This window comes from Fopius arisanus, unplaced genomic scaffold (assembly GCF_000806365.1).
Source record: "Fopius arisanus strain USDA-PBARC FA_bdor unplaced genomic scaffold, ASM80636v1 scaffold00068, whole genome shotgun sequence".
NCBI lineage: Eukaryota > Metazoa > Arthropoda > Insecta > Hymenoptera > Braconidae > Fopius > Fopius arisanus.
Genome location: NW_011887807.1, coordinates 543,246 through 555,664, shown reverse-complemented (window position 1 = coordinate 555,664; position 12,419 = coordinate 543,246). Strand labels below are relative to the sequence as shown.

The window sequence follows — 12,419 nt, the reverse complement described above, 5'->3', positions numbered from 1 at the left end:
CAAAACTCCATTTAAACACGTGTTAAATCACTCGAATTTCAAAAATTTATATCTCAAGTTCAAAACGGTCAATTGCAAACGGAAAAGGCTCATTTTGTTGCTAATTTTTCAAACTATTAACCATAAAATTTTTAACAAAAACTGTCGAGAAAAAATTCTACGCGACAACAACCTTAAGAGTTTCATTATTTTTACTACACATTTGTTACAAAACAGTAAATTGGCCCGAATCTCTCAGAAGATTAAATTAATCAAATAGTCACTTACTTCAAAAATATTTTTGACTGTTACAAATCTAATTCAGTAAAAACAACCATTTCTGGTGGCAAACAAATAAGTTTAAATAAGTACATTTTACTAAATTTTTCTCTCAGTGCAAAGACTCAAAAAAAGGGAGGAAAAATAACAACAGAATTTTTTGTCCCGGAAGATGAAGGGAGTAATGACACCACTGCTGATTAGCTCATTAATATGCGGAGCGATTGGAATTTCCGAATCTTGGAAGCCAATAGTCCATCCTGTACCAACAAGTATTCTACAACAAGAAGCTGTAGCCTATGGTGGTGGCCCCACCTACACCCTGGACGAATTTTCCGGATCATCTCAGTTGCTGAGTCAAGAAGATCAAGATCGTTGTGCTTTATACAAAGTTGGCATGAGTCAGCAGCTGTACTTTGAGGTGAGTAAACATTCAAAGTAGAGGTGAACTGTTAACTTGCGAGATATAATTTGTGAGTGTATTGTTTGGGAAAAGGTCCGGATATCTGTATCGATTCACGTGGAAATGTTCAGTTGAATGGAAAATTGACGGAGAATATGTGTCCAGTCGTGTCACGACTTTCTTCGAAATCACACCGGAAGAGAATGCATTGCGCACACATTTTTGCAATACTCATTCCACTTCGATTGGCATAACGCCCACTGAACAATGGCAATATAAGAATTCAAAATCTACACACGATTTCGTTTGAACTGTCTTCACGTTCAGATATCAATTTCCCTATTTCGTGAGATAGTCTCGGAAAATTTCATTTCAATAGGCTGACAATTTTTATTTATCCTTCGATGTTAAATAAATTTGAGAAATGAATCGCGATTCCTCGGGTTCTAAGAAGATAGCATCATCTGCTCCATTTCATCAATTGAATTCAATTTAATTGAATGACATTTCAGTAGCGAAAAAATTGAAGGGAAATCGCTCAATGGGTTTTCCCGAAATAAGGGAAAATAAGGGAAAATAAGGGAACCACCGGATTTTTTGTAATAACCTTTTTTATAGCCCCCGATTGACCCGACGAAAAAGATTCCCATGAAAATTTTATTATTTCCCTCGGTTTCGGAGGAAATTCCGGAAAACTCATCGGCAGTAGTTTTAAAATAGTAAAATGTTGTTAACGAGATGAATGTCTCTGCAAATTGGATTCAATCGAATTGCAGTCCATTGTAAGCGGTTTATCTCTCTCTGATTGTGATCATCGGGCCTCATCGGTCTTTGAAATTACAGGATTTTATTCACGTCACGAATCAACGCGTAAACTTGAATGCAATGATCTCAACCCCTATCTGCAATAAACCCATAAACTTGGATCGCGATTGTTAATAGCGAATATGATTGTGAATGTAACAATGAAAGTGAAGTGAAAACCTTTAGTGGCGGTCATTCCGCAAGAAGCACTCAACATGCGGTGATTGGATAAGTCCGAGATTTGTACCGGGGCTTTTATGCCCGCCCGCCACTTATATTTAGTGAAATCTCGCATTCATGTTACGTTTGTTCGCCATTACGATGCACTTTCCCTTCTCGGGCCCTTTTCTTTTGCTCTGCCACTCACACTTTTTATTTACCTCACGGAGAGTCTAATGATTCATATAATTATCATGAGACAATTCTACTCAATTTTTTCTCAAATTTTCCACGGCATTTTCCGCCAATAGTTTTGAATTTTATATTTTTCCAGATGTTTCACAATTGAAAATTGCGAATTTTATGAATAGTCAATGGTTTTTGTTTCTCTGAAATTTCAAGCTTATTCTGTGAAAATGAAAAATTGGGAAAACCGCAGGAAAATTGAATGAATTCCCGTTTGTTCAATTTTTTTTTTAAACCGCGAAAGATCCGGAAAATTCGGGGGAAAATTTCAATTGCACTTTTGCAAGTTCACGCGAGGGAAGAAGCGGTCGTTCACACGTTGTGGCATCACGTGAATGTAAGTTGAAGGATAAAATGAAAAAGAAAATATATTGACAGCGGAAGGAGACGGTGGGTCGATAGTAGGTTCGTGTCACGAGACATTACGTCATCACGAGACATAGGAAAGAGATGAGTTCGGATAGGCGTTACAAGTAAAGAGAAGAAAGTGAATTTAGAACGAGAATGAAATTCTGAAGGGGAAACTTTCGCCCACCGAATAAAAATTCAAAGATGCTCGAAAAAAAAAAAATAAATTGAGACGCACCAGTGGATCTCCTACTCAAAAAGATATCGATCTCATAAAATTCACTGATGAAATCATTTTATTCGATGAACCGAGACCCTGCGCTCAAGTTTTACTCTTATTTGCGCATACGAAAGGAAAGGCCATTAATAATACCATAAAAAAGCGGAAATTTCACATTTCACTCGCGAAACGTTGAGGCTGTTTACAGTGTTAACAAATTTTTATTTAAATTTTCAGTGCAAATTTATCTCTTGCAAATCTATCGTATTATAATCTGCGAGTTTCAATGGAATTCATGATTTCACAGACAAATCAATAAAAAATGTGCATTTCAGATCATTCACCCCATAAAAAATTCAGAAAATTCTCTTCCTTTTCTAACATTCGCAAACTTGTTCCTCCAATACCCCGAAACCTAGGAGAGCCAGAAAATTTTTTGTTGGAAACTTTTTATAGAATAAAACAATATCTACAAAAAAGATCAATACAAAAATCCGCTATCTCCTCTACATTCCGAGGTTATGCAGAAATGGAGTTGAATGAATGTAAAACCCGAATGAGTGAATGAGTGAAGTGAAAATCCGTCACACGTCGAGTTTAATTAGTCCAGTAGGACACGATGAGAAAAGAGTATCCAAAAAAAAAAATAAGAGAGATGGCCCGATCAGTCATAAAAGAGATTGTGCGATGTGTTGCGTGATGAATGGTATTGCAAAGACTGGAAACCGAATAAAAAAAAAAAATCTAACACGGAAAACCCATGGGCGCTGCTATTTTTGAAGCTCGAAATGGTGCGGCATCAAATAGAACATTTGCGAAAGAGATTGTACTGTGTGAAAATACAACCAGTTCGTCGACCCAAACATAACGAACGTTTGGCATGACCGAAGTGCATGAGAATATTCTGCAAGTCGCAATGTGACGTTTACACTTCCGTGTGACATGACAATATTCCTCAGTCAAACTACTGTCTCTCTAAAAAAAAATTTTACCAGGAAACAAGTGGAGAATTGTCCTTTCTACATTGCAATTATTTATCTCTAATAAATTAGCCACCGAATCTGGAGTACTTTAAAATTCTCTTTCACAGTACATCCATTACAAATTCGGAATGCCAGACCTCAAGGAATTCACCCTCTGCATGTGGACAAAATTTACAAATCACACCAACGATCATCCCCTCTTCTCCTACGCAGGTAAATTTCACAATAATTATGTGGCAATTCGAATAGATTCTAGTACTTAAGATTTACATATTAGATCGCATACCTGTGACGCAGAAAATCATTCTATTTCCATTCAAGAATTCATAGATCGATGGAGAGAGGAAAAAGCTTGAGTTTCCAGGGACGAGTGGATAATTTTTAAATTGAGTTTGGAATTTCAAGATTTTCTCACAAGTTTGAGTATCTAGTGTCATTGAGTGGATGGAGTGCCTAATTACTGTAATTACAGTTGGCGATCAGCCACGAGGGCTCTTCTCCTGGATAGCCAACACCCAGAGGAGTTCCTACTACATGATGAACATCGATGGCCACAATCTTTACCGTCTGAATTATCCCCTTCGCCTCAACAAATGGTATCACTCATGCCAGAGCTGGAATGGACGCACAGGTGAATGGCAAATTTGGGTCAACGACGAGCGAGTGGGTCGTGGCTTTAACAATCGTGTAAGTTATAATTACACCATTAAATGCCCATCGTACGAATGCAATACCGTAACCATCTAATTTATCCACTTTGTAGCTCGTGAGACACATAATAAAAGGAGGAGGTATCGCAATATCTGGACAAGAGCAGAGACAACTTGGTGGAGGCTTCCTCGAGGGACCGAGTGCACCACAAGGTGAGAAATTAAAATGACAAAATTTATTATAACCCACGAAAATGAAAAGTCTCAATATTTTTTAATTGATCTCATATTTAAACGTGATACCGAATTTATGGATAATTAAATTTTTCAATATTATTTGATATTGCCATTTGAAAAGGAAAATTCGAATTTTTACAATACAAAGGTATCGTGTGGGTGAATAAGGTTCAAGCGAAAAGGGATTGCAAAAGCAATTATAAAACTGTTCTGATATCGATTATCAATCTGATAAGGTTCTGGTGGTATGCTCGGTGAGTTGACAATGGTTCAGTTATATAACGTAGCACTGACCGCTGGCAAAGCTCACAAAGACCACAAGCACCATCATGCCCACCACTACGAGCACGACACAAACAATAACCGACCTCTTGCAACAACAGCAGCACCAGTTACAGGGCGGCCATTGCCAATGCACCCGTTCCTCACGGGTGGACAAATCAATCACCAGGTAATCCATCTACCCGACCACCCCTTGACCACTCTAAGCCATCGTTTCATTGCAGGTGAAGCTAAATCCAGGAGTGACTCTCCAGTTAACTCAAAATGGCTTGACCCTTCGTCATCCATCGGTACCAGTGCCACCAGTTCCAATGCCCTTTCCTCCACCGAATCCTGACGTGAAAATTCCACTCCCAATACCTACACCACTGCCAAACTACACTCCAATCTACGGTACATCGCAGTTCTTCGGTAAACGTTTTCCAACGATTTCTCCATCGACCCCACGACCTCTGAATGACTTTAGCTTCTTGGACGGTCCGTACCACGATCTCTTCAATCGAGAGAAAAATCTCTTCAAGAGAGACAACGCTAGAGAGGAAGAAACAGCAGTTGTTGAAGAGTTTGACTCGAAAAGGGAAGTGTCGAAAAGAGAAACTGCTGTGGGAGACAGTGAGTTTGAGTCCAAGAAGACAATCGTCAGGAGAGAAGCTAGTGATGATTTTGAATCTACGAAGGACCAAGAGACTACTGCGTCTAAGACACTATCGAAACGTGGATTGGTTCAATTCTCTGATGGTTCGTTACTGGACGACAGCTTTCTGGTATCCCAGAATTTGAATAACGATTACTTCAGTGGCTTAGCGAGTTTTAGCAATCAAGTTCAACAGCAAGTGAATAAAGACGATGAGCGCGAACCTGCGGAGGCTGAAGTGAAAATGGTGATGGATGTTTGCGATGGATGCACACCAGATCCCTTTGAGAAAGCTCTAGTAATGGACTGGAGGAGTGTACCTAAGAAAGTTTATTCTGGGGCACTCTGGATACCAGCGAATCCAATGTGCAAGGCGTTTTAATAGTTTATCGTATTTTACGGTGGATGCTTCCGTGAATTTACCGTACAATCGCGAGATTTCTTAGTTTTCTTCGAGTGCCTCCAGTAATCCGGCACTAGCCATTCGGCCATTTTCCGGGGCTTTTACAGGCTTTTTTCTTTTATATCTCGTTTGTAAGAAGCTAGTGTAACATGTAGAGAACTTTTTTGGTGTGTTCGGACAGTATTTTCAACTCAGATTATGGTACTGAGTTTTTTTTTTAACTTGTACAGATTGCTTATGAGTACTTTTAAGTTTTTATCGTACGCTAAGTTAATGTTTTAAGTACTTGTACAAATTTTTCGGGGTTAATAAACGCTCGTATTTTTTATTTGTCACTTACCTTGCTCTTGTGGATGTGTTGGTGTTGGAATTCACTGTCGAATTCAGGCTCGCTGAAGTAACTCTGGTCCTCCCAGTGGGGTGGCAAGCCTTGACCACCCACTGGTACACCCTGGAGGGGTCCTGGCATTCCCACAATGTCGTTTTTTTCGATCAGTCGCAGCACACTCCGATCTCTGATGTCTCGCAGGTGTGATCTTTAAATCAAACAAAGTGTTGTCAAAAATTGTAATTATCGATGGTTTTACTCATTTTCTAATGTACATGGAGAGAAAAATACTGGAAGAAGTTGCCAGAGAATATTCATTCGAATGAATCTCATTTAATTCATTTTGGCTTGTCTATTTTTCATTGTCTTATTGATTATCTGATTGATAATTGGTGCCGTTAAACTGTTTTAAGAGGAGAATCATGAGTTTTTGCAATGAAACTTTCAGCTTATCGTGGAAAATAGTCTGAGAACATTGACGAGAATCTTTTCGTCGTGAAATGCTATGTGATAAGTAATTTGGAGTTTTACCGATGGTCTTCGAGCTCGTAGAACATGTCTTTGTTGCTGTCGTGAATGTAAACTTTGACATCAGGGCTGTCAAGATACTCCATCGTCAGCTGCTTGGGGAAGCTCCTGACGAAGAGTGCTTTAACAGTATCGATGCTCGTTATTTCATTCGGCAAGAGGGCCCTCTTCGTCTCCTTCCTGTACTGCAGGAACACCAGTCCTAGGGAGTCGCCAACAGAAATTCATTGTTTTGTCAGGATTTTTTCCTTCCTCGAATAATTACTATCAATCTCATAAATATTGTTTTATTATTTCCAGATCAATCGATCTCAAATACAATCAAAAGATCTCTCACCTCAGTTTTATCAACTTTCTCTTTACTGATTAAAAAAAAATTGAAATTACAATTGGAAAATTAATTGCGCGATTGAATTCAAGAGAATTGATGAATTTATTGTATCAAAAATTATTGTGGGAGGTCAATTGAGGAATGAGTATCAGTTAGTGGTATATTATACAAGAATAATTAATTATCTCGGAGATATTATTTTTTTTTTGTGGTAATTTTCAATTTTCCAAGTTACCTAGTGGTCTTTCCAGAGTTTTGCTTGCGGTTCGCACCACTGGGAGACTACTCCGCTGTTTTCCACCCCTTCGGAATCCCGTGGAAGAAGTTTCCACCTCCGACATGATTCCCGGGTCATCATCGAAGAGCATCGCCGTTGACGGCGGCGGATATCCCCTCGGAAGTGGAGACTGCAATAAATAATCCTTCTTTAATAATTTTAATATCCTCACGCTATTCCATGATAGTGGGATAAAATGAAATAACTGCTCAGTATATTTCTATTTCACTCCCTTATTTATGATTATAATTTCATGCGTGAAATTTCATCGAATTTTTTCAAGCGAAAATGTGCAAAAAGGGGAAAATTGGAGGAGAATTACCTTTCGTTGGCGTGACTTGGTTCCCATCTGCGTATTATTTTCAGTGGATTACGGAAACACACATAATTCAAAAGTTAAAAACACACCGAGAGTACGTGTTACACGGAGAAGAAAATAATCGGAAAAATGTGGAAATCACAAGAAAATGGAAACAAGAAAGACATTTTTGGCATTTTTAATGAACGAATTATTTACTTCAATTATATTTTTCAAACGAAGAAATTATTATTAAAAGTTTTTTACAAGAAAATGCATTTTTATTCTTTTTTTTTGTTGCAAAAAGTCTGGGGATAACATGAATATTATTATTATTCACATTCTCATGTGATTCACATTCTCGTTAAGGAAAATTGTGGAATGAAAAATAAATATTAATTCTTCAGCTAATGTAGCTCCCGGGATTCCCATAAAAATAATTGAAGTAACAATTTCACTTGGAGAGTGTACGTGCGTTTATAGCGGAGCGGTAAAACGATTGAAGAGAAATTAAACAATTAATTCAAAGTAGACAGTGTAATGTCGGTAATAATCTTTTTGGTAGTCTTCCATTGGCTCCCCAAAAAAGATATTCCGAGACCCAAATTGAAAATGACTCAACAGTGAAAACGGTTGTTTTTTTCCTCAATTTCTTTCTCCGTGTAAAAATTAAAAGGAGAAAAATTCATATTTGCACAGTGAAATAAAATATTGTATGTGATAAAAAAATGCGCAGAGAAAAAAAAAATCGCATACCAATTCTGCAGCATTACTCCACACATTTCGAATAACAATGAATTAATTGATGAAAATGATAATGAATGAACGAATTAATTATCATTTCCAAGATAAATAAGAAATGCAATTAGCATTTTCTATTTTCAGTTGAACTGTAATTATTATTAAATCCGATTGTTTAATGTCAATTAATAGTAAATTTTAGGTTGAACAGAATATTTTTTTCTCTGCGTTAATGATTTGATAATAAAGTGAATTTTTACCTCGAGATCCATGGTTCCGTGTCTGGGTGGTGTACCGTACTGTCCGTGTGGTGGTGGCAGATGATGGGGATGCAGGGGATGTAATTGTTGGGTGTTAAATTGCTGGTGATGAAGGGAGGGCGCGTGATCACCGCTGAGGGTGTGCCGTCTTGGCTCGTCCCTCGAACGGCCACCCCCGCCCCCCAGTGGACCCCCTGCCCTCGCCGACGTTACCCCGACGGTCCCCAAAACTCCGATGACGCCGCTCCTACGACCACCACCAAGATCGTTCGAACCACCCTCACCCTCCGCCCTGCCTGATCCACCTGTCAATTTCATTAACCAATTCGTTAGTTCTAATTCCAACTGCATACATTCGTTCTCTCTGAAATTAATCCCCTCTAAAGGTAAAACACCCCCTCAACCCGACCCCCTCCAGCCGGCTTTAAAATAACAATTGCTTTTTTTTTTTAAATTAGATCGGTAGTCAGAAATGTCAAATGAATACAATTTTTTTTTTTCATTTGATTTTAGAGTTATCAAGAATTATTAGTCATTGTTTTGGGTTTTGAAATATTATAAAATTAATAACATGATGTATGATAATAATGATAATTTATTATAATTATAATTAATTTATAAATTGGTGGAAATTTTTCAGAAATTCCAGTTTTAGTGGAATTGCAAAAAAAAAATTGAGCCTGATTAATTGTCATGTGCTTTTAGAAAATTTTGAAATTGCATTATTATTTACGTTTTGGGTATTGGATATTAATTTAGCGACTGAAATCTTTTGGGGTTTTCAATTTTCTGCAGAATTTAGACATATGCGTGAAAATTTTTCTGCCAGTGTAGTCCCTCGGCCTATTTGGCAAGAGTTATTCACCGACCAAAAATAATTCTTAGCGAGTAAGCTGGAAATAGTCGCGGTATAGTCAAGGGGTTAGGAAATAGCTCATAATATATTTTTTATTCGCCCCCCGAGAACGCCCACTGAAAAGAACCGCCTTTGTTTACAATTACAGGCGCCTAGTTTCCGTCGGTTTAAATAAAAAAAAAGGGGGACAACTTTTGAGGAAATTATAATGTCGGACAATCGACTAGTAATTTTTTTGCACGCGCAATTCCGACAACTAAATCAGGAGAATGTATTGGGAATTTAGTGCACGTTTTCATACTTCACCGGAATTCTTCAACTTTCCTTGACGAAAATAAATTCGAACGTCACACGGAATAAAAAATTTACAGAGAATTACGCGGTGAAGGGTCATTCCATAAAAATTACGGAACTCATTTTTTTGTAATGTCGGGGAAGAATTACGTCGCGCTGAAATAAAAATTCAAATTAGTTTCGTAATTTTCAGCGAAACGACAGTTCTCTCGTTTACGGTAGTCTCACGTAATTTTTTATGATTTTTTTTTCTCCGTCTAGTCAATTATTTTCTCAAACCTTGAATTTCAGATACTCAGGTAAAAAAAAAATGTAATGAGAATTTTTTTTTCAAATATTCAAATAATTTCTGGAAAACATTTCAAAAAATTTTTTTATGAAACGGAAAAAAAATCGGAAACAAAACAATTTTATTGTTGGGAAAGGTTCTCAAAAGTTTGTCAAAAATTTAAATAGAAAAATTCTTTTTATCATTTAGATGACGTATTTCTTGAGAATATTAAAAAATTAGAAAAGTAAGAAAACAACCATATCATTAAAAAAAATTATATTCGCAAAAATTTCTAGAAAATTATAAAAAAAAATTTCTAAAACATTATCCAAAAAAACAAAAATTTTTGAAAAGTTTTCTAGAAATTTTTTGAAAATTTGGAAAAAATATTCCGATTACAATTTTTTTTTCACCCGGGTAGCAGGATTAATAGAAATTTCTTAAAGAATTCGTATCCAGAAATTTATGGAGAGAATCGATTCAACAATCGCGATAGCTATCAGGTTATACCCCGTAGAAACAAGCCGACATGACGGATGAGCTTCGAGAATGATAATTGACCCGGTTTGAATCCAAATACGTGAACTCGTACACCAACACACACATATATGCACCCGAATCCCCCAGTCAATCAATCGATAATCAATTACCCTGAGAAAAAATCCTCAGCGCACAGACAAAGTGAAATAAGTGAAATCCACTATTATCCTAAATTATCCATTTATTTCACAAACTGTCAATTAGAGGTGAAAACCATAATAGACTTTTTTGTAGCTGATTAAATTTTCCACAAAAAAGCCCTTTTGGTGTTCCCCCCAGAAATCAATAGTTTCGGAAATAAATGGGTATTCAACCCGAGTTTCACCGATCACCAAAAACTACTGACAAGTCCATTGCTTACTTCCGTTTCCGGGGAAATTCTCGGTATCTAAGAGAGATAACGAAATTGTTATCGGGACCTTTTTTGTAGAGCGAATTCGGGTGCCCAAAATAGCTCCTATTAACTTTTCCGCTATCTCTGTTGGATTCTGAGATTTTCCCCGAAAACGTACACCAAGTGGCTATTGATGAAAAATAATTTGTCTCGTCGCAAATATCCGATTATTCGAATTCACATGCACATGCAAATACGCGCATTATCCCTTATTGACGTTGATGCAAAGCGATTGTAGCAATTGCGAGTGCGCATACTAACGAATGTCTAGGGAGGAGAGAAAGGCGACTGATTGTCATTATAATTGCACGATACGTCTTGATTCAGAGAGGCCTAACGAGAAATATGTCTCAGATCCAACACCCGGATGTCACTTGATCCGAGCTCTCATAATTATTATGCAAATAACTGAAGACATTACGCTGACTAGGAAATCATAACTTCTCCGGATCAATGCCCTTCAATCCATTAAAAAATCCCCGACTTATTAACTAGACTGAAAAAAAAATTATTTCCATTATCAAATGAATTTGAAAATTAAATAGTAATTTGAAAAATTAAAAATGCAAATAAATTGAAAATTCCGGAGAATTATTGATTGAATTTCCCACATGAATTTGAAATTACAGAATTACCAGAATATTTATTAAATAAACTCATTTGATTGACTAGAAAATCTGCGTAAATGCTACGTCAATTTGTAATTGTAAAAATGTCAAGTCTTTTTACGTGAAATATTTCAAGTGTAATTTTCCAATAGTGCGAGGGAATGGTTCTGATGAACGAAAAGACAATGAATATTTGATAGTTGAACTGATCAATCTCGTTATCGATACGCGAATCTTCTTTAGGGTGGGACTTTAGTCTGTTCGATCGTCACGCATCGGTGCTGAAAAATTCAGGAGCTATTCACCAGCCAACACACGGAAGTACTCGAATTCGATACATGAAAGGGAAATGGATTGTACTCGCACTTATATTGAACCTCGCACACGTGCAAGAGTACCTCATGCATGACGAGTGCCTTCAGAATTTTTCTGGTGCTCTCCGGTTATGGAAAATTAAATGTAAAGGGAAGCCACCGAACTCCCAAAGCTAATCGATTAATTATCTATTAAACCACCGAAATCCCAATCCACGGAATTTGTTTCAATATTTTTAATGCATATCACTCATTAATTAATTGCGTCATTACAAATTAAATGACTGTCATTACAGAATTAATCAATTCAGTATTTTTTTTTATGTTGACAACGATAAAAATTCCATGAATGACGAGAAATTACAAGATTACAATTGATGATTGATAATTAATAATTTTTCAAAAGCGTTGATTATAATTTGTCTGTGTGAAAAAAAATCGGGTAATTTCCATTGATTATTTCTCATCGGGTGTTTGGAAAAATTATTTGTAAGATATTCAAGGGATCTTTTGACAGACGAGTGGATGTGAAGGAGCAGAGTTCATTGGTCGAAGGAGTAAAAGTGTGAGGATGTCTGACGAGTAGAGGAGGAGGAGAAGAGTCTGCCGTCTGACTAGACGTAGGGGTTACAATCCCTTTTCCAACTTTGAAAAGGTAAATACCAATCCCCCAGATCCCTCATACCCGCGGTTTTCGCATCCCAGACATCAATTCACTCCCAAAAAACAGCCCAATTAATTCCAATTAACCA

The 12,419-nt window shown here is 37.1% G+C and overlaps 1 protein-coding gene across 15 annotated transcripts in view; it reads right to left on the bottom strand.

Moving 5' to 3' along the window:
* Positions 1–12,419, bottom strand: part of LOC105269375 (uncharacterized) — an 82,026-nt gene that overhangs the window by 34,543 nt on the left and 35,064 nt on the right. For 13 of the 15 annotated variants that reach the window (XM_011309538.1, XM_011309545.1, XM_011309542.1 and 10 more), the window contains 5 exons: positions 8,391–8,695; positions 7,414–7,440; positions 7,050–7,221; positions 6,487–6,697; positions 5,968–6,163 (listed from right to left, as the gene is read on the bottom strand). In XM_011309538.1, coding sequence (XP_011307840.1) covers positions 5,968–6,163; positions 6,487–6,697; positions 7,050–7,221; positions 7,414–7,440; positions 8,391–8,695 — 911 coding nt within the window. The remainder of the gene's footprint in view (positions 1–5,967; positions 6,164–6,486; positions 6,698–7,049; positions 7,222–7,413; positions 7,441–8,390; positions 8,696–12,419) is intronic. The other 2 variants (XM_011309541.1, XM_011309543.1) reach the window with 2 other exon arrangements.